Source organism: Mus musculus, chromosome 15 (genome assembly GCF_000001635.26).
Source record: "Mus musculus strain C57BL/6J chromosome 15, GRCm38.p6 C57BL/6J".
Classification (NCBI taxonomy): domain Eukaryota; kingdom Metazoa; phylum Chordata; class Mammalia; order Rodentia; family Muridae; genus Mus; species Mus musculus.
Window position 1 is genome coordinate 3,454,106 of NC_000081.6, and position 25,400 is coordinate 3,479,505.

A 25,400-nucleotide genomic window follows, 5' to 3' on the forward strand; every position below is an offset into this window, starting at 1 on the left:
TCTTCAATGTTTGGTTCCCATTACATTTCCCACAGGGCAATTAAATTTAATTAAAAAAAAATCCTCTCAGACCCAATACATTTCCAGTTGTGTATGTGCCCAAACAAGTAGAGCCCCGCTTAAGTAGTCAAGAGGCAGCTTTCCCTTCCCATACAGACCTGTCATCTCCAATCTACCTCGGGGGCAGATTTTTACAGGTGATTACCTTATGACAAACCACTTAGTACTGCTACATATTGTGCCAATCAAGCCAAAACAAAGAACGAATTAAAAAAAAAAGAACAAAACAAAAGAAAAGAAAACAAAAAAACTACGTTGTCTAGGAGCTGAAGGGGTTTGCAGCCCCATAGGAGGAACAACAATATGAACTAACCAGTACCCCCAGAGCTCCCAGGGACTAAACCACCAACCAAGGAGTACACATGGAGGGACTCAAGAATCCAGCCGAATATGTAACAGAGGATGGCCTAGTCAGTCATCAATGGGAGGAGAGGCCCTTGGTCCTGTGAAGGCTCTATGCCCCAGTGTAGGGGAATGCCTGGGCCAGGAAGCAGGAGTCGGTGGGTTGGTGAGCAGGGGGAGGGGGAGGGGATGGGGGGGGGTTTCAGAGGCGAAACCAGGAAAAGGGATAACATTTGAAATGTAAATAAAGAAAATATCTAATAAAATAAACTACATTGTCTTTAATTCTCTACCTATATAATTTTTAGTCTGCCTTATACTGAAAGAGGAAAATCGAAAATAAAATAGGTTGATCCAGACTTGGCAAAAAAGAAAAGAAACACATGACCCATGAATGTTATCTGAGACCCACAATGTGTCATGTGACCCACAATATGTCATGTACTAAGTCTGGCTATAGCTATTAGTTATGTGGCACACACACACACACACACACACACACACACACACGAGAATTCGGGAACATGCTTGCCTAGCTTGTCTACAACCTTGTAAGCAAACAGCATAGCCTATTTTCCTTTTTTTTTTTTTTTTTTGGTTTTTCAAGGCAAGGTTTCTCTGTATAGCCCTGGCTGTCTTGGAACTCACTTTGTAGACCATGCTGGCCTCGAACTCAGAAATCCACCTGCCTCTGCCTCCCAAGTGCTGGGATTAAAGGTGTGAGCCACCACGCCAGCTCTATTTTCCTATTTTTAATCTTTAGGCTATTTTAAGAAAGTTTTCTGAAATACTCAAATATTTAAATTTGCTTAGTTTAACAAAAAAAAAGAAAAGAAAAGAAAAAAAGAAAAAAAGAAAAAAGAAAGAGGGCAATGTTTTCTCTGCTAAATTCTTCCCTATCCATAGGGCTGATAAAATACATGATTTGTATTTACTATAACATGTTTCATTTTCATATGGTTCTTTCCTCAAGCCATCAAGTCGCAAACACAAATTATTAAAAAGGAAATTAAGAAGCAGTTTTGGAACTGGCTGTTGAAACCACCACTGTGTAAGGGACTCTATGTCTGTATTCATTGCAGCTGTCAACATAACAGCATAGACATGGAATAGCCCAGACTTCAGCTTGAAGCTCCTGCCATTTGCCACAGTGTGAGTGTCTCTAAAGCAAAAGTGGCCATCAGTCTAAGAGAAAGAGGTCAGATCAGGAAAGAACAATAAACATGGTTGCATCAATGTGTAATTTTACAAATAAAAGGTCAAATTGTAGAGACAACAGTGGTTACCACATTTGGGGTAGGAGAAGGACTTGGCAGACAGTCATCCATAGGGCACAAAGAAGCAAATATGCTGTATTGAGTCTAGTGAATTAATGAACACCAAGAGAGCTGTAGTTGAGCTCAGATTATTATATTCAGGATTTCTGCTATAGAAGTAGATCAAGGCTTCTCTTGCCACAGAGAGAAAATGGGTAATCATGTGTATACATGCACTTGCATGCACACATACACACAAGCACACACACGGCTTATAACATTATATATACTTTTTTGTCACCATTCTTCTCATGAAGTTGAAGGCTGGGCAAATGTTTAAGCTGTTGAACAGAACTTGGAAATTCTCTAGGTTTGAAAACCATTTGAACAGAAGTGGATGCTCATCATTATCCATTAGAGCACAAGGTCTCCAATGAAGGATCTAGAGAAAGTACCCAAGGAGCTGAAGGGGTTAACAGCACCATAGGAGGAACAACAATATGAAATAACCAGTACCCTGAGAGCTCCCAGGGATTGAACAACCAACCAAAGAAAACACATGGTGAGACTCATGGCTCTAGCTGCATATGTAGAGGATGGCCTAATCGGCCATCAATGGGAGGAGAGGCCCTTGGTCCTGTGAAATTTCTATGCCCCAGTATAGGGGAATGCCTGTGCCAGGAAGCAGGAGTGGGTGGGTTGTTGATGGGGTGAGGGGATAGAGGATTTTCAGAGGGGAAACAAAGAAAGGGGATAACATTTGAAATGTAAATAAAGGAAAATATCTAATTAAAAAAAGAAAAATAAAGAAAACCATTTGAGCTCTAATCTGTTAGCCTGGGATGCATTTCTCAACTTCTTTAATGATTGTTCTGCTGTGCTTTTCACTTCACTGGCTTTTAAACTCCTCAAGCCTTGCCCCTTGGACTGAAAGTCACCTTAGTGAAGAAAGGAGCGATTAAACCACCATGACTCTGGAATGGCAGAGGAGCTGAGCTGTAATTCTCTGGCTCAGAACCAGGCTCTAAAAAGCAGCCATGGGAAAAGCGGCTGAAGTGGAGCCCGTGACTCTCTCTCCCTCCACGTCTGACTTGTATAATATTGACATTATAACACCAGAAAAACCCAAAAATATTACAAACAATTATGATTTCTTTTCTATAAATATTTTTGGGATTGCTTTAAGAAATCAAATAGTGCATTCTATTCGTTCCCCTTTCCAAGTTGCTCCTAACACAGTCAGCAGCTCACTACTGGGCATTTATTTTTGGTCACAAGGTCAGCGGGACATCTTAAGGTGTTAAGTCGCCTGTTAAATTGTGTTTTCCAACATGAGTTGGGTGTTGAGTAAGGGAGTAGGCTACACTTAAAGCAGCAACAGAATCCAGAGGCACAGCATGGCAAAAACATATTGTTTCTATTCTATCCTCTAATGAAACCAGGAAAGAAAACTGCCTCGTGCTCAAGACAGTCTTCAAAAACGTCCGCCAGCCCTTTGTAAGGACACTTTTTTTTTTCTAGACAGACACCCCCACACCCATTTGCATTATTCTTTGTTGTTTCTGCTATGACATGTGAATCTGAAAATATTGAGACAACCGGGAGAGTATAAAAGAAAAACATAAGGGAACATAGTCAGACAGCTAAGGTAGCTCACAATTTCTGGGTAACGTTGGTCACCTAGTTTGGGTGTCTTTTTCCTCTGGAACTCAGCCAAATGAATGATTATTCAGAGAACAGGGGCACAAATTCATTGGAAGCCTGAGATTTACATCTCAGGGAATATGATTAAGGGGACTGCATTCCAGGCTTTGGAAACAGATTCTGCTATGCTTAGTTACAGATGAGCTGAGCGATTAGTAGGCTAATGATGCTTTGGTGTGATTTTAATATCTCTCCCGGAGACCCGGCTTGTCTTCATCATAAATGTCCCCCTGTGCATTACGTAACATCAATTTCCAATAGGAAAATGTCAGTTGCCAAAGCCTACGACTCTTGCCCCACTTACACATCCCCAGAATGGCTCTCTCCTGGGTTATGAATTTAAAGCTAAGACAGGTTTCCTGTTTGCTGTTAACCTAAAACTTAGACGATTTTGTTCAGATTTAACACAGGACTGCTTTGTTTCTTTATACCACACAAGGAGAAAAGGAATGTAGAACTCACCCTCACTTCCAGAAAATGTGCTGCTGGTGACTGCCAGTGCCAAGGTTAAGAAGACCTGACAAAGATCCATACCTGAGACCTGCAAGACAGAAAAGGGACAAGGTCAAGGCAAGCAGCCACAGACCACGGTCTTGATATAACATTCAAAGCCCCGTGAAGTCGTGAGTGTGTGGACAAGAACGTTGTGGAAGAAATCTTAGTAAGTCTAGCATTGCCTCAGACTTCAGAAGTGCCCCATGTGTCATGAGGATGCACAGCGTGTTGGAATTCTCTCTCCATCCCATGAGCTCTTTCCTCAGGAAACAGAATGAGCAGTGCAGACTTTCAGGTCCTTGGCTTCCAGCCACTGGGTCACCTCACAGCAAAAGACCCACAAGCTCAGCTCTAATAACAGGGCCTAGTGTATTTTCTTTTAGTTTCATCTGGAGATAGAAAAAAATTGCTCAGCACAGGGCTTTGAATAAGACAAAAAATAAAATATAAAATAAAATAAAAATCTTCTATAATACTATACTAACATTTCTTACACCTCTTTCCCAAGGACCAAAGGAGCTTAATTTATGTTTTACAAACACTGTACTGATCCCAGGGAGGTGTAACAAGAGGGAAGCTGAGAGGTGAGAAATACCTTTCAAACATTAAGGGAACCCTGGGAATGACTGTGTGCTCTGAAACACCCAAGCATATGTTCACCAAGAGCCACCAGTCTCCATTTTTCTAGTGATTTAGAAGCCCAAGAGTGGCTGCACCTTCAGTCTTTCGGTCTAATGAATGAGGGACTTGATCAATGGGCTCTGTAAGCACATGCCTTTATCTGAAGGAAATACACTTCTTTGGGAAAATAACCTATGGTGACTATGTCCACACTTCTCTAGAGACAAGGCAGGATGGGTGGTAAAGAAACTCAGTACTCAACTCTTTGGGGAAGGATTGTTGCATTTGACAACTATTGCCAACCACTTTGATGCTTAGTCCCAGTATTTCCATAATACTGCCCTATTTACAAGTCACCTTATCAACACTCCACCAATTCTTCAATGGCCTCCATGGACTGATTTCTTTTCTCTTCTCTTCTCTTCTTTTCTTTTCTTTTCTTTTCTTTTCTTTTCTTTTCTTTTCTTTTCTTTTCTTTTCTTTTCTTCTCTTCTCTTCTCTTCTCTTCTCTTCTCTTCTCTTCTCTTCTCTTCTTCTTTTCTAACATTTGCAAACTTGACAATACTGATAAAACTCTTCCTGTTATCCCTAATCATAGTGAACTGCTGAGCAAGAATGTTTGCTTTCATGGCTCTACAGGTGTGGCTCTGGTAGCAGCCATGGAATCCTGAAGAGCTATAAAATGTCAAATGTTCTACATGTTCCTTTGCAGACAGAGGACAACATTTCAATTCCCTGATCTCCAAGTAGTTTTACTTTAGAAAACACATCTCTATGCAAACCCAGTATTTTCTTGTGTCTGAATATATTTGCATGCTTCACACCCTCCCTCCCAAACACTCACCCTTGGAATTTTTGGTAGGATCAAATGTGAAAATTAACTGGGAGGTTTTCAGGAAGTGGGATGTTACTGCAACCCACCATCACATTTTGATATTTAACTGGAAGGTTATGGGCTGACAGCTTTGCCTCATTTACTTCACAAATATAAATCACTAGCCCTCTGTCCTTACCTCTAGGAATACAGACAATGTAGTATTATTTTGGAGCCTCTAGCAAAATGCATCAATACATAGACTGAAATACAATAGACTGAAAATGCTATAGTGTGAACTTTTCTTTTACTCTCATTTTTTTTAATAGGGAACACACTGAGGACACAGACTCTAAACTTTAGTAATGATACTTTAACTAGTCATCTCAGAACACACTTAAAGGCAAGGTAGAGGCTCCTCCTCATGTACTATCTTGATAGCAGACTGTAAGAGTGAATTCTCAATTCCTGGGTTGTTTATCTTTCTTTCTGAGTAGGTGTATGGAAATGTTTGCATTTCTTAGAAGATACTATCCATGCCTTAGAAATCAGATCTTAAAGCATTTTTAAAAGACAAGGCAGGTGCCAGAAACAAATGGGATTTAGGTCAGAAAACTAGTAGACCATCTTTCCCTAACCATCATGTTTTGTGCTTTCTTCATTTTGAAGTTCCAGATACTGAATCCTAGAAGCCACATTTTACATGTTAGGTAGGTTCTGCCACTAAATTGCTTCTGACTTAGTCCCCAGTCTTTTCCAAGCTGCTTCATACACAGGAATTTTAACTTCTCTCAAATAAGTTACTACAACACTGTTGTAAGACAAGCATAGCTCAACATAACACATTTTTATGTCACACACACACACACACACACACACACACACACACACACACACTAAGCAAATTGGAATTCCAAAAGCAAATTAGCCAGGAGTTCATTTTTGTCTCCCATCACAGAAACAAGGTTATTTAAAGCTGCAGTTCTCCCCAGTGGGAGATCAGAACGGTTCATTGCCACCTGGAACATACTGCAGAAGGACTGGACTTGTAACACTTCAGGTATAGGAACCAGAAGGCGGACACAGAAATGTAGCTGGATTCAGTAGGAATGATCTACTATATCGGACTCTAGTCTCTCCTTTTCCTTCATTGGTGTTTCAGCAGATACAGTCTAGAGAATTTGCCATTGGCTTTGTATGCTGTCCCAACCAGCTTTGCAGAACTCCCTATAGAATCTTCTGAGTGATTGGAATCTCGTGTACAAAGCTCTAGCTGAGATCAAATGCTACAAGTGTTATTGTGGACTTGGGAGAAGACACATAGAGTTTGGAATTTTAATTTAACACAATAGCATGTGCCAAATACCAGAAAGAGAGAGCCCCTTCTTCAAGCTTCCCCCTCCCCCAAATGTCTAAACTTACAATGATCCATTAACTTCAAGGTAGAAGAGTTCATCCAATGTGCCCCTCTAAGAGGCATTTTTAAAGGCAGCCATTTTTCCCCCCAGAGGAATATACCAAATTTAATTTCTACGTTTGCAGTATTTTCCTAAGGGGGGGAAAATCCTACTTTAATTTTCTTGTGATACTTATTCATTCTTTGGCTACAGCCTCCTGGAATATTTTCAGGAAGAGGAAGAAAATGGGCTTCTTTTCTTTCATAATGGAATTCACACCATTTCCACACTCCAAGTCTGAGGCATTTTGCCTGCTTTCCTCCTTCTTCCAGGGAGAACCAGTTAAAAACTAGAACAATCCAGCTGGTGTATTCTGTAGGTTGCCCAACAAAGAATGCTCCTAAATCATACAGTCAGGCTTATGAGATATTGATTATACTGTGACTTTGACATAGTTCACAGACACAAAAGAGGATATTCAAGTGAGATATGACATTTCCCCAAACATATAACTAACTCAATGTAAAAAGGGCATAGGCTACATTATGTTGAATGAAAATGAACAAGTAATTTTGGACTGATTAGTAGCTGCTAGAATTGGAAAAAGCCCTATAGGGATTAATACAAGAGTTATCTGAACCGTGTTTCTTAACTATAAAAACTAGAAAATATTTAAAACTGAGAAGAGATGGATTCTAATTAGAAATGGAAAGTTAAAATAGGAAAAAGAATCAGCCATTGAGTTCAGGGAGGGGCTAAAAATTAGAACTAAATGATAGATAAGATTTTGATGTGCAAATAGAGTGAGACAAGCCATGGCAAACTTGTACAGACCAAAGCTCAATGCCAATGATCCGGGGTAGGGATGGAATCTGAGGGTGTTTAGTTAATATTTTGAGACTAATAAATTGACACCATTGGCCAGATTTATAGGTAAACCTGCATTAGCAAGGTAGAACAGGACTGAAGCAGCGTTTTTGATCATATAAATCAGCCTTTGCTGTAGATAATATGCAGAAATGGATTTTCCTTAAGATAACATTGCTTATCACGTTTTCATAATTTAATCATATCCAGGTATACTGAAAAGATCTGTGATAACAGGATATAGGAGAAGATAAAGGACCACAAGTCTATGATAAGTGGTGAGTGAACACATGAATGAATAAGAAGGCAGAGGTAGGGATGCTGGGATCTGACTTGCTTAGGGGGAAGAGAAGGTCTCATGATTGTTTGGGCTACTTGGTGGATGACACAGTTATGAGACTTCCAGAAATGTGAGAGTTGTGAAGCTCAAGGTACAAGAACAAGGGCTACAGGAAAAGAAGCCATCAATGAGGGTGGCAGTTGTATAGAGATGAGTATTAGGTAAATGTAACACAGTGACTAGACTGCTTTGTGAAAAATGCCTATCTTTGTCAAAAGTAATATTAAAATGTGCATTAATGACATGGGGGGAGATCTGTTCCTGCAGCTTGTTTATAATTAGCAGAAACAAAATAAGCCATCATCCTAAACCAGCCATATTCTCTGATCCTTGCATATTTTAAAAGAAATTGAACAATGACCTCCTTAAAGTTCACTGCTAGCATATTAGTATGTGGGAGGAGTTAAGATGGAGTTGGGCTGCAGTCTTGTCAAGCAGGTTGGGAGCAACTCCATGATGACAGCCAAATTAGCCAGAAATATTAAGTTCCCTTAAATTCTCATTTTGCCAATTTCAGGTTTTCTTTAAGTCCAGTTGAAACAGAACTGCTCATGTTGCCTAGGAAAGACATTTAGAAGATAACCTAATGAACATGTGGTACCCAGTGTTGGTGTGTATTAGTAATAGAATATTGCAAAACTGTACTAACTCAGCATGGAAAAATGCAACGGCCAATCCAAATGATACCACAAATCACCTCCTTTAATTAGCACAGAGCATTTATTTGGTCATTTTTTACAGTGGGGAATCATTTGGAAACTGATACAGATACAAATGCATTAAGGCAATTTATTTTCTTCCCATTAGTGGAAGAAAGAAAAGTTTACAGATTTTTTTTTAAATTGAAAATATTATGTCTGTGTGTGTGGGTGTGTGCACGTGTGTACATGCCACAGTATCAGTCTGGAGGTCAGTAGACTATTGTGGAGTCAGTTCTTACCATCCTTAAGGACATTTGGGGGATCTAATGCAGGCCATGAAGCTTGTATGGAAAGTGCTTTTCATATTCACTGATCCATCTCCCACCCCAGATATTAAAAAAGAATAATAACAAAAGTTGTGTGCTCCTTAACAGTGGGGACAGATTCTGAGAATAATGTTATTAGGTGACTTTGTCATTTGAACACTGTAAAGTTCAGTTAGACTAACTTAGATGGTATAGCCCACTGTATACTAAGGCTACATTATGATATCTATGTATCAATATGTATATGATGATGACATAAATATAGGTAGATTATATAGATATAATGTGTGTCTTTATGTATATAATAAATATATTCTCCTTTATATAATATATTTATAAGTATAAATAAAACATATACACCTATATGTTTATATATATGCATGTGGTATAGCCTATGTCATGAAAAACTAACAAGATTGAAATAAGTGTAAGAGATGGTGATGCAATCAGAATGCAGTAACCAAACTTTTTGTTTTCACAAGTAGGTGTATACATTAAGCCATGGCAGGAAGTATAATGCTAAAGCAAACACATGAACCTGTGGCATAATTAGTTATCACCCCATCACTAGCAAGTCTATCTACCAATTAGCTCAGTGTGACTGGCAATGCAGCAGGTTCGTCTTACCATAACACCTAATCCTAACCCTAACCCCAACCCTAATTATCACCCAACATGAGTAATGTGGTAACCATGTCAGGAAGTCGAGAGGCAAAAGGAATTTCTCATCATTATAGTGCACAAGAGTGCTCCTCGGTATGGACCCTGATATGGTCTGAAACATACTTATGTCTCACAGGGCTGCAAGTTTTTGAGATTGCTCTTTTCTCTGGAATGTACCAGGATTCCAGGATAGGAACTTTAAGTATGTATACTGTGAGGCAGAAGTAAAAAAAAAAAAAAAAAAAAAAAAAGGGCTATGGAATAGTCGTATATAAACAGTAGATCTTTCTTCCTACCCAACCAATAAACATATCTTGTTTGTGTCGGAGTTGACTGAAGTTACCAGTGGCTACTAAGCATTTAGAATATGGCTAAAGTGATTGAGGAGTAGAATAATTTTATACTGCATTTAATCATAACTGATTGTTTTACTTAAGCACTTACGTGTACTTAGAAAAGGTTGGAAGGTAGATATGCTTTTCCAGCTGTACAGTTTATGGTCTAAATTAAGGCCATAAAACTTAGCAGCTAAATTGAGATATGTATGTATCAGCTACATATAGATCTTGAAGACTTGGTAAAAAATGGATACAGCATATCTTAGTAATTATACTGATTGCATATTGGAATTCATAATTTAGATAATTGAATTAGCTAAAATATATTACTAATTAATTAACATTCATATCTTGTTTTTCAAATGTGATTTGTTGAAAATTTAAAATATGTGCTATGCAATAACTTTCTTCTTGGCAACATTGGTCATACATTTTGTGGTTTACATGTTTGTATTTACACTAAAACATTAAGCTCATTTATGCTCACATTACACTATCGGCACATATTTTGTAACAAAACAATAAGCAATTTAAAGTATTTTTAGTTATGTAAACATTATGAGCACATTTTCAGAGGTCCTCTCAAACACTGAACAATGGGGACCCAAGATTCCCGGAAGTCTTTGGAGGCCTCAGGAGATGACATTTGTCTGGGGTTTTGTAGGGGTTTCTTAGAGTGGCTGTTAGTTTTACTTCTATAAGTGTAACTATCCACATGAGTCTGCCTTTTCTGCCCACTGGCAAACGTCTCTTTGGAATTACAAAAGGACCACAATTTGCTTTTGCCAACCTCTGTGGCATAAACACCTCTGCCAAAGCTGATTTTAGCCTACCAATATGAAGCCAGTAGAAGCTGGATCCAGCTCGTCCCTGGCAGGGAAAGGGACTGTGGCTGGCTAGCTCTATGTGAAATATCAGGTATAAAGACTGGGGAATCTGCTGACTTGGACACAAAATGTTTGAGGGCTTTCAGAGTGAACTCTGGACATTTGATTTCATCCAGTGACACCTGATCCGCTGTCAGCAGATCCTGCTTAGTTAATCATCACCCGGAGAAGCAAACCTGGTCTACAGACATTGTCTCAGCCCTCTCACCTTGATCTTTATTTACAGACGGGGTGAGATATGAGGTCAAGTAAATGTGTTCTTGGGTCAGAGACTATTAGGTTCAAATCCAGCCTTCACTCACCTTAGCATGAACACTTTTTCAAAACAGCAACAATGAAAACTAAACAACAACCTTAGAACTAGATGAAGTGGCTTATTCAAATCATTCTTTTTCATTCTCCAATAAATTTATAATCATTAGAGTTCTGAGAATGGTACCACACTGTTCCCATGGAATAGACATAGAGCGGGACCTTATTTATATACTATATGAAACCTAAGACTGTGTGGGTGGTAAAGCAGTCAATTTACACCACATGAGAGTACAGAGAGGGAAAAGTTCACGCTCAGGTAGCATATGTTTCCTAGAACTATGCAGGAGCGCATAGTTGAGGTTTGTATTTATGTGTGCAGGGAATTTAAAAAGCATTACATAAAGGTTCAGTTGTGTGGGAACTATCCTTGGGGTTCTGATGTTGTTACAGGGCTTGGATCATTTGTTTTGTTAAGTATAGATTTTTAGAGCTGATTGAATAGGTGAATTCTAACAATCTGAGGACTAGCTTGAGACAGGGACCCTTCCTGGGACAACACAGAGCGGGTAGGGCCTTCCCTTCCTTTATGGGCTTAAAGCAGAAAGAACATTTTGGTAATCAGGTGTTTGGAGCTCTTATGGATGTGCCTGGCTATCCTCTTCAGAGAGGATTCCCTTACTGTCAGGACATTCCATTTAAAGTCAGCAGTGTGCACTGAGAACATTGTAGCAACTTTTCACAAGGAGTTCCTTTCACAGGGGTCACATACCAGATATCTTGCATATCATATATTTGCATTATGATTCATAACAGCAGTAAAATTACAGTTAAAAAGTAGCAATGAAATAATTTCATGGTTTGGGGTCATTACCAAATAAGGAATTGTATTAAATGGTCAAAGCATTAGGAAGGTTGAGGACCATTGGACTGGGTCATCAGCTCACCCAGTCTGACTGACTTGGTGCATTTATGGATTCTCAATGCAGGCATAATTCTTACCCAGCAGAGAAAAATTAGTTTTGTGATGCTGATTTGAACAGTGTCCCTTCTCACAGTTCTTTATACCATTTCCTTGCTAAAGCCATTTCTTTTTTCCAAATTAGAATTTGAAAAAGGAAACCACTTACTAGTTTCCTGGTTTCTCATTTTTCACAAGTGAATACTTTAAAATTCTGAGTTATAATTTTTTGAGATTATAATATAATATAGTATAATATAATTGCTTCCTTCCCTTCCCTCCTTCCAAACCCTCCTAAATGTCCTCTTTACTCCCCCATAGTCTTTTATTATTCATTAATTGTTGTTACCTGCAAATATGTATATGCACATGTGTTCCTAAATGTGACTTTCTCAGTCCATATGGTGTTACTTGTACATATGTTTTCAGGGATGACTTTGTGTTACGTAACAGTTGGTGTGCTCTTCCCTGGGGAAGACTTTCTCCTGCTCTTAGCATTTCTTAGTTGCTTGTAGTTGTTTGTCTAGGGCTGACGACTATTAACGACAATGTTAAAACAGAGAACACGGAAAATACTATTTAAACGTCTTTCAAGGTATTGGAATTTCTTTTGTGCTCAAAGACAGAAATGCTTCTTGTTTCAACTGGTGTAAAAAGAGGTTACTAGACTGAGAGGCAGCTTCTCACTGAGCAAAGTCTTCAAACAAAAGCATTTTCTATCTTGATAAGATAGTGACCCAAGAGGGAGCAATATAACAAGTCAGACTATTGCACATGCTTTCAAGTCTTCAAAGAATGCACGTGTCTCTGTCTCTTTTGGTGCAGTATCAGAAATGTAGGCTTTTCTAAGATAGAATTACTTTGCAACATATGAAATATCTTTGTTTTTCTCAGGCTTATATTATTTTGTTCAGTCTTCACATGGGGACTGCAAATGCAAACCTCATATGACAAATGAGAAAACGAAGATTTATAGGAATACAAAGACCAAGAGAATCTCCAAAAGTCATGAAAATTGGTTTTGTGCAGGCAGGGTCTGGAAGCATCCTCAGTACCTCTAAAGTCTACCTTTGATTTGTCTACTTTTCAGTTAGTAAACTGTACAAATTAAACATGATCGTGTCAGTGAGTATGTATAAAACTAGAGAGAAAAAGAAGATTTGAAGGAGTAAATATGAGATAGGATTAAATACAGAGAGGCAGACATCATCATATTTCTCTGCATAGGGCTGTCAAGGGTGGTGATTGCATAGATGCTGATATGATAACACATAAATTTTTATGTAGCAGTTTGTCCAAGGGCACAATAGTCATTTCTTTGCCTTACAACCTCCAAGAATACCTGGTCTACTTTTGAGCATACTGCTTATGGGCTATGCTGTGTACTCACTCGATGGCATGGGGTCATCCCCCTGCCTTCTTTAAGTCTCTCTATATAAATAGAAAGGAGCTACTTTGCCTAGACTGACTGGCTGCCAGGGAGATAGAAAACAGGCAGATCAATGTCATGTCTCATCTCTAAGAAGTTTACTACATAACTAATCACTTCACTCTTTAAGATTGTAGGCACTTGACCTTGGACCATTCATTGTAAATGGCTGGAATAAGTGTGCTTTAGAATAGTCTAACACACCAGTTCTCAATCTGTGGGTCATACCCTTTGAGGGTTGCATATCAGACATTTACATTACTATTTATAGCATTAGAAAAGCTACAGTTATGACATGGCAATGAAATAATTTTATGGTTGCGGTCAACACAACATGGGGAGATATATTAAAGGGTCACAGAAATTAGGAAGCTTGAGAACCATCGACCTAACAGAAATGCAAGTTGCATGTATCATCTAAATTTTTCTTGTGCTCACATTCAAAAAGGATAATATTAATTTAAATAAAACATGTTTTCAAAAAAATCACTGTGTTCTGGTTAACTCACAAGTAAAAACACCACATGGGTAGATAATGGCAGCTGCTTAAACACTTGCCCAGTCCTAGGCTCTGAGCATCTAAGCATGCCTCTGAACAGACACAATGGCCACTTGGAACCAATGTAACTTTGCGTAGGATTTTACACTTTCACTATTGATTTTGTTTCTGGTGGTTTATTCTACACAAGAAAAAGAACTAGACCTAGACCTAGACCTAGAGAAAGAAAAAGAAAAAGAAAAAGAAAAGGAGAAAGAGAAAGAGAGAGACAAAAACCTGTGGTTTGCTGAAACAAACAAAACAAACCCACCACCACACAAAAGTAGCTCTATGTCATTTTTCTTGACTCCTATGTCCTTTTTCTGCTGACTGCCCTTTCTCATCACCTAAGATTAGCCTTTCTTGGTCTCTTTCCTAAAGTTCATGCTATAACCACACAGCTGTTTTCATGCACATGTGTGTACATTGTAGGTTAGGGAAAGCATATGAGGAAGAACTTGTAGGCTCCTTTCTGTCTAACTTGGGTCACTTCACTTCAAATCACACTTTCCAAGTCCATTCACTGTCCCACAGATTGTCATGATTTCATTCTTGTCATAGATGAATAAGATTCCATTTGTGTGTGTCACTTATCTGTTGACAGACAGGTTCCATTTTCTCGATATCATGGAAGAGCAGTAACAAACATGGATGTGGAAATACCTCTATGGAGGGTATAGAGTTCTTGGACTATATGCCCAGGAAGGGAATGGGTGTATATGGTTCTCTCTATCTCTCTGTCTCTATGTCTCTCTCTCTCTCCCTCCCTCTCTTTCCCCTCCCCCTTTTCTCCCCTCCCTCTCTCCATTTCTCCCTCCCTCTTTCCTCTCTTCTTTCTTTTCTTTTCTTCTTTCTGTTTTAATTTTCAGGAACAAGGTTTCATATAGCCCAGCCTGCCCTAGAGCTTGTTATATAGCCAGACAAAGCTGTCCTAGAACTTAAGCCTCTATGCCCAGCTCATAAGCAAACTTTCTCTGTTAAACTGTTGAAAAAGTAAAGACAAACTTAGCTACCACAATTACTATTAATGAAGTATCAAGATAAAGAAATATGCATGCAGAGATGAAATCACTGAGACGATGTTTGAAAATGTAACCAATAAGCTGGGGAAGGTCATAGGCTGATGAGATCCCTTGAAGATTTCCCAATTACTCCATCAAACGTTGGCCAATTTAGGTACTGCTCTCATGGGACGTTACAGCTGTAACTAAGATGACCAATCTACTCATTTTCAAAAACAGAAGCCTAGGAAAGCAGAACTGGAAGTCAATTACTGCAGTGGGGGAGAAGGCAGAGAAATTAAGAAATTGAGAGCGACTCTATCTGCCTTTGGTGGAGGGAGAGCTTGAAGTCCAGTTCAAACTGGCAGCACCAACTGGCTTCTGGCTGTCTACCAGCAAGGAAACTGAAATACACACTCATGGCAGCAAGGACCTGAAACCAGCCAACAACTCCAATAAGCCGAGAGGGAGCTTCCAGAAAGTAACACCTGACCCCCCCCCCCCACCTTCGGTTACTTTGATTTTATCCCATGGACTCTAAGCTGAGAACCCAACTAGGCCAAGGTGGGCCTAGACATCTACATAATTGTGAAGTCATAAGGGAATGTTTTAAGTCACTAAAATTTGTGGTGATTTGCTATAGAAGTAATTGAAAATTAAGACAGGCTGTAAAAGTCTGTAATTAAGCCTTAGGCTGACTTCCTAGATCAGGAAGATAATAAATGATTCAAACTTATCTGCATATAGAAATCTGGATCCAACAGGGACTTTAGCAATAATATATACTGTCAATTGTTATGAAGTGCTACAAACAAATCAGATAGGAATTAATTTATAGTTTTATCTCCTGCAATTTCCTGGGATAAGAAGTATTTGAGTCAGAAAGTAGAATGTCTCAATGCAGACAGCTGCAATGTCCTCTCAGAGCATTAATTCTCCTATATTTCAACTCTACCATCAACAAGTTATCTTCTGAGTTTTAACTTATTTTCCTGTGTTATTTTTTTTCTTAAATATAGTAAACTGCAACAGAATTTTTCATAGTGCAGTAAGGAATGAAAAACAAAAAGATTTTATTCAGGAGCATTTGGTCTTCTTTCTTGACTTTGGCTTATGTAAACAGGCCCCGGTATCTGACTACCTAATATCACCTATTTTTTGAACCCATAAATCTACATGAGATTATCCAAGGAAAAAGAATACCATCTGGAGGATGGTGTCTTCATGAGTTTGTTGGCCTTGCTGTTCATCTTAATCCGAGGCCAAATGAGGGATGTAAAAACTGGAATATATTGGTAGGAAAGTAAATCAAAACCAAGGTTGAAACCTATCACTGACTGTGGCAGAGTTAAGATAAGTACATAGAGTTTATGCTGGTCAATCAATCTTGGTGACACATTATGCAAATCTTGGCTTATTTCTCATCCTTCTTGAATAACATATTTAAATCCAAGGATATTTATGTTTGCTTTCTGAGCAGCCCACCACAGTGCATCTCCTTAAATGACTTGGCTGTGTTTCTTTTAAATCAGATGGATGATGAAGGATCAGGGAAAGCAGCAGGCTGGGACAAATTGTGACCCACAACTATTAACATACTGCCATTCACCTGAGAGCCAAAGGAATAGACACCTGAAATTGCTTTTTTTTTTGCTGAAATACCACTAAGTGAAATTTTTGATGCTGATACTTGTATAACAAAAATAAAGCACCTTTCTTCATTGCAAATGGGAGTGATCTGAATGGAATTTTCACATTTCAACCACTTGCAGTGAAGCTACTGGTTAAAATGCTATGTCTCAACAACAACAACAGCAACCCTAACTCTACAAGAAATCTACAAGAAGCTGTTCACACAATAAGATTCACTAATGCTAAAGGACCAAAGGGAGGCATTTCAAACCTTAATCTCTTCAAGTGGACCAGTTTCACAGAGTAATGCTCAAGAAACTCACCCTTCTTCTGTTGGATAGATTTTAGAAGCCCAAATTCAGTGATAAAAGGAGCAAGCAGTCAAAGGCTTCTCTAACACTTGGAAAAGAGTTGACTAAGAGGGAGGAAGGATACAGAGAGATCTCGTTAAAGGAGAAGTCAACAAACTGGAACAACAACAGCGCATAAATCCAAGCTTAGCTTGGTTAGAAATTTATTTTTCAAAAATGTAAAAGCACATAGGAGTAGTGCAGAGACCTGACTTGACTTAGAGACAATCAAAAAATTAACTTAGACTTAATCAAAGGTAACTACACAAGAATACAAACCAATAGTCCTATAGATACCTCTGAAATCAAGGCTGGATATTCTTATAATTTTTTTCAGAATGTATGTCAAGAATCTTTTTTTTTCCCTCCAGTTATTTTACCTTTGCAAGAAGATCTCGTTTAGTTAAAATCTGGTAGAGAAGCTAGGGTTGAAATTTTGTAGACGTTTCCTGGTTATTTCTTGGTGCGTCTTGGTCAGTAGCTTCTAGAAGTTGTTGTGTGGGTATATAAATCTCCCCAAAATCCCCATAAATTAATAATCCTCTATCTTGTGGTCTCTCCCACTCTCTCACACACACCTGGTTCCAGAAGAGTGTATCAATTGTCCCAGATGATTGCTTCATCTAATGCAGCTGCTGCTCTTTGCCCAGAATATTTTTAGAGGCTTCCAGCTGAAGTGAAGGCCACCCTGGGCTAGAGTCTACCTGAGACCACAAGATCATTTAAGAGACTTGAATGTTAAACTCAAGGCAGATTATGCTTTTCATCTAAGTAAATTGAATATAATATTTGGATTTTTTTTTTTTGCTTGTGTTTTTAAGATTGGGTTTCTCTTTGTAGCCCTGGCTGTTCTAGAACTCTGTAGAATAGGCTGGCCTCAAACTCAAAGATCCACCTGTCTTTGTCTCAAATATTGAGATTAAAGGGGTGTACCAACACCACCTAGGTATAACTGTGTAATTTTAATCTGGTCCTGTGACATCTCTAAGAAGAGTAAGAAGAGAAGTCCACTGAATTTAAGTTTACCAAGGCCTCAGAGTGCAGAACATTGAATATTTTTTAAAGAAGAAATAAATGCAAAAACAAATTCTGAAATACCAATATGCATTAAAAATCCTAGTCTATTTCATTCTATGGTATACATTTAACCATTCATTGTAGCAGTGTCTTTTACTGGAATACCTGTAGTATGTTCTGTAAACATTGGTTTCTTTCTTCATTTCAGTGCACCAATGTTCAGTGCACCAATGTTAATTAAAGAATAATTAATTGAGGAGCATACACTTAGATAATATGTTTTTTATTTGATTTAGTTCTCTCTCTCTCTGAGAAAATTTCCCAAGAAAGTGTTTGTTCTGTAGCCCAGAATGACCTTGAACTCCTCATCCTCTGGCTTCAGCCTCCAGTTGCTGAGTGCTCTAAATACAGATGTGCACCAGCATGCTCTAAATACAGATGTGCACCAGCATGCTTTGCCTGTTGGATGTTTTTTTAAATTATGTTATGATTGAGCTATTTCAGATTTTAAAAAAAGGTCATGAGTCAAGAAATGTTACAAAGGACCAAGTAGTTAGTGAAATACATATATGAGCAATACAAATGAAAAGGATGACTTCCCCGGTCTGGAATTTTGCTATGGTTCTTTTAACTACTCATGTAGTTAGAACATTCATGGTTGTCATTAGGACTAAATAACTCCACACAGAAGACTGTGAGACGAACATTTCACTATGTGAGTGACAGTCCTGTCCACACTAATACCACAGGAAGACAGTTGTGATCCATTCCTGTTGACAGAATTAATGTGCTGGGTATTAGACCTGTTCATGCAGCTTACCTTTTTGAAGTATGAAATTCAGCATTCTGTGATGTTTGATACATTCAAACTCCCTAAGGATAGAACGAAGAGCCTAAGGATAGCCTCAAAAAGAGTGTTCATGGGAATAGTTAACAGTGATAGCATTGAGAATTGTGATTGATTGTTTTTCAAATCATGTTTTGGAAAGACAGAAACCGATAGCATGGTAGAGGCCTCTGAAACACAATTCTAAAACAAAACTCAAGTACCCATAAATACCTGTCTCCAGAGTTTGCATTACATATCAGAAGTCTACATGTTATCAAGAGGCTTTGCCTCCATTGCCTATCATATCTTCAAGTTGCCATTTCAGCTAATTTTGAGTCCATTATATTTTTGTTATCTTCTCTACTAGAAATGCCCAAGTCCTAGCCAACATTCTAAATTGGACTTGAAGAATGCTTTCCTAATCCTCTCCAATTCATATTTTTACACACACACACACACACACACACACACACACACACATGAATCACAGTTATTAACATGACAACCTTTTGAATAAACATTTAAATGACTTTACTCATAGGATTGATATAGCCGTCTATGACATGCTCTAAGTTACTAATTGCCAGTTTTATTGACACTTTCTAATTTGAATTAGCAATAGGACCCAGTAAAAGCCATTTCACAGAGAACCTTGTAGCTGACTGTAGTCATAAGACTACATCCAAGCTAGCAAGTCATGAGTACAAGTGGCATATAATTTTGTAGACTGCGCATCTCCTTCTCTTCTCCTACTGGATTGGATGTTATGTGATCTTAGATAATCTACTATGTAGTTCTAGATCTTCCTAATTTATCCTTGAAAGGGAACTTTCTCTCCTTTTTAGATTCCAGTGTAAGATAAGGAGAAAGGAGTGCAAAAATTTGTGTAACAACATACCTTAAAATGTTACTCAAGATGAGAATTCTTTGTTTAGCTCTGATCCCCATTTTGGGGGGTTATTTGATTTTCTGGAGTCCACCTCCAAATGCTGACACCATTGCATACACCAGCAAGATTTTGCTGAAAGGACCGTGATATAGCTGTCTCTTGTGAGGCTATGCCGGTGCCTGGCAAACACAGAAGTGGATGCTCACAGTCAGCTATTGGATGGAACTCAGGGCCCCCAATGGAGGAGCTAGAGAAAGTACCTGTAGTGGCTATTCCTGGTTGTCAACTTGACTGTATTTGGAATGAACTACAATACAGAATTGGAAGGCTCACCAGTGACCCTTATCTGGAGGCTTGGAGATAGAAGATTCTGATCTGGATCTTGGTATGGAGATCTTGAGGCATAGTGGATTCCAGAAGATTAAATCTCTGAGTTCAAGGTCATCTGGAATTAAGCGTGTGGTAGAACACACCTTTAATCTGGGCTACACCTTCTGCTTGGAAGAAGGGCGTCTTGCTCTTGCTCCTTCGCCTGCTTGCTGTGTGAGACTGAGTAACTGCTAGATCCTTGGACTTCCATTCATACCTGCGACTGAACCATTGTTGGGAATTGGGCTGCCAACTGTAAGTCATCAATAAATTCTTTTACTATATAGAGACTATCCATAAATTCTGTGACTCTAGAGAACCCTGACTAATACCGTACCCAAGGATCTAAAGGGGTCTGCAACCCTATTGGTGGAACAACAATATGAACTAACCAGTACCCCCAGAGCTCGTGTCTCTAGCTGCATATGTAGCAGAAGATGGCCTCGTCAGCCATCATTGGGAAGAGAGGCCCCTTGGTCTTGCAAACTTTATATGCCTCAGTACAGGGAAACACCAGGGCCAAGAAGTGGGAGTGGGTGGGTAGGAGAGTGGGTGGGGGAGGGTATGGGGGACTTTTGGGATAGCATTTGAAATGTAAATAAAGAAAATACCTAATAAAAAATTTAAAAGAATGTTGCCCAAATACTCATTGAAAGACAATGCACCTAAGTGTTTGCATCTGCATTTTAATAAATCTTCAAGAATAACATTTGTTTCAAGGGAGAGATAAATCCCATTATAGTGTTGAAGTCAGATATAGTTGGATTAGTTAGAACTTCTCAGTAGGGTTTTTTTTGGTCAGGGACTAGTTTTATTAGGGGAAATTATTAGACTTCACAGAGGCAAAGTTCTTGTTAGATAAGAATGTTACTTTGGCTTAATAAAGAAAATAGATGACATTCTGCCCCACATTACCCCAAATGGCAGATTTAAATCTGAAGCTACTAGTGGCTTCATCAAATTACACAAAAATTAGACTAGAAGAACAAGAAAGAAGACATCAAGAAAATGAGCCTGGTCTGTAGCTCCTTTTAGGTTTCTGTACTGGCTCCCTACAAACCACTTGAACATGAAGTAGTGTACTCTGAGACAACCTGAGCAGTGCAAACTGATATCTCCAGTTTCAAACAGAATTGTAGCCTTGGGCACATTTCAAGAAGATGAGCTAAATTATAATAGAAATATAAGAAATCTGTTTACAAACCTATCATTTTTTTCCAGAGTCAATTTTGATCTTTTTATCATTATAAATGCACACTTGGGTACACAGAAATTTAGCAATCACATTTGTGGATGTATGGGGAGAGAGGAAGGAAGGTGAGGAGGCAGAGGAGGTATTTTCTAATAAAATGTGTAAAGAAAATTGAAAGAAGGGCTTTATATTAAATAGTTTTCCTTTTTATTTTGATTTTTGTTTCATTTTTATTAGAATCTCCTCAATACATACTGGATATATTGTCACCCTCATTTCTAGAAAAGGCCTTTTGTTCTTTGTTAATTCAAGTGAAATCAGCTCAGCTTTGTTGATATTATCTGAATATGCCAAGAATAAAATCTTAACATGAAAGGCTGATTAAAAAGGGATGCTGCAGACTGGATCACCTAAAAACATCCTATCTACTTGCAGAACTTGCAAAGGATATGGGGAGAGGATTTAAGAAGAATGCACAGAATCCGTTAATGATCCATGATAGGCTGGTGTGGGAGGTAGGAGATGCAAAGAGTTATGTATCTTACAGGAAAAAAAAAATCGTCATTATATGCCTGAAAGCATTCTCCTTCTCACTGGAGGAAGAAATGTAGCATCTCCCACTCATGCCACCATATAAACAGAAAACTAAGGACATAACATTGAATGACCATATTAACTAATATTTCACGATGTATTGACCACCTGCTATTTAGGACAGTCATTTTTCAACTGTGAGCCACAACTCATCTTTCAACGGGTTAAACCCAACATCTGTTGTTCTTCATGTATTTAAATGAATGGAAGAGAACAATCAGTTTCTTCACGTGAAACCTTGAATGCCTGTGTGTCTATTTGCACTTAGGTTTTCATGTTAGGATCTGATAATTAAAACTTTTGTGGGTTTATTGATATTGAGTATTGCCAGTTTTTCAGTAACATGAGGATTATCACAATAATCATCTCTGGGGTGGTGGAGGATGGAGTTCTGGTGTATTTCTACTTCTTCTCTAACAGTTGTTTTCCAGAAGCAATATCACTGCACAAAGAGGTAGAATTGATGAGACGTTTTCCTCAGGTCATTCATCTGTACAAATCTCTACTCATGTCATACTAACAGGATATCTCAATTTCACAGTTACAGTTGCTATCTCAATTACCCCTCTCCTTTATTGACAATTTAAAGAAATAATGATCTGACATTGTTTTAGTGGGCAGAAATTTAAGGGTTGTTGAGCTGGATATTCTTTTAGACATTTCTTGTAAACTATCTAAAACTGCTTGCTGTCACTCTTTGTTGGACTCCTCATTGTTGACAGTCCCTCCTTTTGTTCTCTGGATTTGTACACATTTCATTTTAGGGATCTGTTATTTATAGTTGCTAGAGATGAGGAAACAGAAAGAAACAATAGAAGACATTTTAATCAGCTGAATTGATCTTGTTATGCTGAGGTCAGAATACTTTAGGATTTTATATTTCTCTTGGTTCAAACTAGGTACCCAATAAAAAGTGTATGGCTCTGCCAGAGCCTGACCTATACAGAGGCGGATGCTCCCAGCTGACCATTAAACTGATCTCTGGGTCCCCAATGGAGGTGTTAGTTAAAGGACTGAAGGAGCTGATGGGGTTTGCAACCCCATAAAAAGAACAACAATATTAACCAACCAGAGCTTCCAGGGTCTAAACCACCAACCAAGGAGTACACATAGAAGGACCCATGGCTTCAACTGCATATGTAGCAGAGGATGGCCTTGTCAGGCATCAATGGGAGAAGACACCCTTGGTCCCATGAAGGTTTGTTTCCCCCGAGTAGGGGAATATGAGGGTAGGCAGGAGAGAGTGAGTGGGTGGGGGCACACCCTCATAGAAACAGGAGAAGGGGGGATGGGATAGGGAGTTTCTGGGGGGGATAGGGAAAGGGGAGACTATTTGAAATGTAAATAAAGAAAATATCCAATAATAAAGTGTACCTTAAAAATGACTTTAAAATATAACCAGTGCCAGAGCTGCTGGACAATGTGACACTGGAAGCTTAGAATTTGATCTGCTTCTTTGTACCAGACACTGCAATTATAGGTTTATTTCCTATTTCAAAATGAGGACAATTTCAATGAAACATCTGAATGAGCAGTTACCATTAATGGAATACAGGTTGATAATCTTCAACATATATCTCATAGAAGTTCCAGTAAGAAAGAATTTTATTCAACTCAGAAAAAAAGGAAAATGTTATACATGATAATTTTATAAAGATAAAGAAAAATTCAGAGTATATATTAAAAGCCTGTGTTAATCACTAAAGAGTACTAAAGACATTAGAATAGAGAGAATCTTAAGAATAAAATTCAAATAAGAGGGAGTTCAGAGGGAACCAGACCAATGACTCATTCCAATGAACATTTCAAGTTAAAATGTACAGACAGAAGAGTATACTTATCACACTACAGCGAGATGACTTTTCTTTAGTTTGTTTAAAATGGTGTTTTTCTCCTTTTTGTTGTTTTTATTTTTATATTTTGTTTTCCTTAGGAGGGATGCAAAGGCAGATATGAAGGGATGGGGGAGATGAGTGTAATTGGGGTACATGATGTGAAATTCACAATTAATCATTAAAAAATTAACAAAAAAATATTGAGATTGTCCCATGTATCCTATCAGACCACCATGGCCTAAGACTGATCTTCAATAACAACATAATAATGGAAAGCCAACATTCACGTGGAAACTGAACAACACTCTTCTCAATGATACCTTGGTCAAGGAAGGAATAAAGAAAGAAATTAAAGACTTTTTAGAGTTTAATGAAAATGAAGCCACAACGTACCCAAACCTTTGGGACACAATGAAAGCATTTCTAAGAGGGAAACTCATAGTTATGAGCCTTCAAGAAAAAACGGGAGAGAGCACATACTAGCAGCTTGACAACACATCTAAAAGCTCTAGAAAAAAAGGAAGCAAATTCACCCAAGAGGAGTAGACGGCAGGAAATAATCAAACTCAGGGGTGAAATCAACCAAGTGGAAACAAGAAGAACTATTCAAAGAATTAACCAAACGAGGAGTTGGTTCTTTGAGAAAATCAACAAGATAGATAAACCCTTAGCTAGACTCACTAAAGGGCACAGGGACAAAATCCTAATTAACAAAATCAGAAATGAAAAGGGAGACATAACAACAGATCCTGAAGAAATCCAAAACACCATCAGATCCTTCTACAAAAGGCTATACTCAACAAAACTGGAAAACCTGGACGAAATGGACAAATTTCTGGACAGATACCAGGTACCAAAGTTGAATCAGGATCAAGTTGACCTTCTAAACAGTCCCATATCCCCTAAAGAAATAGAAGCAGTTATTAATAGTCTCCCAGCCAAAAAAAGCCCAGGACCAGATGGGTTTAGTGCAGAGTTCTATCAGACCTTCAAAGAAGATCTAACTCCAGTTCTGCACAAACTTTTTCACAAGATAGAAGTAGAAGGTACTCTACCCAACTCATTCTATGAAGCCACTATTACTCTGATACCTAAACCACAGAAAGATCCAACAAAGATAGAGAACTTCAGACCAATTTCTCTTATGAACATCGATGCAAAAATTCTTAATAAAATTCTCGCTAACCGAATCCAAGAACACATTAAAGCAATCATCCATCCTGACCAAGTAGGTTTTATTCCAGGGATGCAGGGATGGTTTAATATACGAAAATCCATCAATGTAATCCATTATATAAACAAACTCAAAGACAAAAACCACATGATCATCTCGTTAGATGCAGAAAAAGCATTTGACAAGATCCAACACCCATTCATGATAAAAGTTCTGGAAAGATCAGGAATTCAAGGCCAATACCTAAACATGATAAAAGCAATCTACAGCAAACCAGTAGCCAACATCAAAGTAAATGGAGAGAAGCTGGAAGCAATCCCACTAAAATCAGGGACTAGACAAGGCTGCCCTCTTTCTCCCTACCTTTTCAACATAGTACTTGAAGTATTAGCCAGAGCAATTCGACAACAAAAGGAGATCAAGGGGATACAAATTGGAAAAGAGGAAGTCAAAATATCACTTTTTGCAGATGATATGATAGTATATATAAGTGACCCTAAAAATTCCAACAGAGAACTCCTAAACCTGATAAACAGCTTCGGTGAAGTAGCTGGATATAAAATTAACTCAAACAAGTCAATGGCCTT

The 25,400-nt window shown here is 38.4% G+C and overlaps 1 protein-coding gene across 3 annotated transcripts in view, besides 8 other annotated features; it reads right to left on the minus strand.

Annotated features, from left to right (window-relative positions):
• The window catches only part of Ghr (growth hormone receptor), a 265,598-nt gene that overhangs the window by 136,351 nt on the left and 103,847 nt on the right, over positions 1-25,400 (minus strand). For all 3 annotated transcript variants that reach the window (NM_010284.3, NM_001286370.1, NM_001048178.2), the window contains exon 2: positions 3,825-3,903. In NM_010284.3, coding sequence (NP_034414.2) covers positions 3,825-3,894 — 70 coding nt within the window. In that variant the 5' untranslated portion in view covers positions 3,895-3,903. The remainder of the gene's footprint in view (positions 1-3,824; positions 3,904-25,400) is intronic.
• Positions 17,330-17,779: a promoter, noted in NCBI's record as "-385 to +53 relative to major transcription start site (PMID:7721793)". NCBI's record gives the evidence for it as "EXISTENCE:reporter gene assay evidence [ECO:0000049][PMID:7721793]".
• Positions 17,330-20,427: a promoter, noted in NCBI's record as "3 kb fragment from SacI to +53 relative to major transcription start site (PMID:7721793)". NCBI's record gives the evidence for it as "EXISTENCE:reporter gene assay evidence [ECO:0000049][PMID:7721793]".
• Positions 19,861-19,890: a protein binding site, noted in NCBI's record as "gnrNF-1". NCBI's record gives the evidence for it as "EXISTENCE:protein binding evidence [ECO:0000024][PMID:7588264]".
• Positions 19,861-19,890: an enhancer, noted in NCBI's record as "gnrNF-1". NCBI's record gives the evidence for it as "EXISTENCE:reporter gene assay evidence [ECO:0000049][PMID:7588264]".
• Positions 19,879-20,427: an enhancer, noted in NCBI's record as "SacI/ApaI fragment". NCBI's record gives the evidence for it as "EXISTENCE:reporter gene assay evidence [ECO:0000049][PMID:7721793]".
• Positions 20,372-20,413: a protein binding site, noted in NCBI's record as "FP42". NCBI's record gives the evidence for it as "EXISTENCE:protein binding evidence [ECO:0000024][PMID:9733777]".
• Positions 20,372-20,413: a protein binding site, noted in NCBI's record as "FP42". NCBI's record gives its function as "represses transcription" and the evidence as "EXISTENCE:protein binding evidence [ECO:0000024][PMID:9733777]".
• Positions 20,372-20,413: an enhancer, noted in NCBI's record as "FP42". NCBI's record gives the evidence for it as "EXISTENCE:reporter gene assay evidence [ECO:0000049][PMID:9259320]".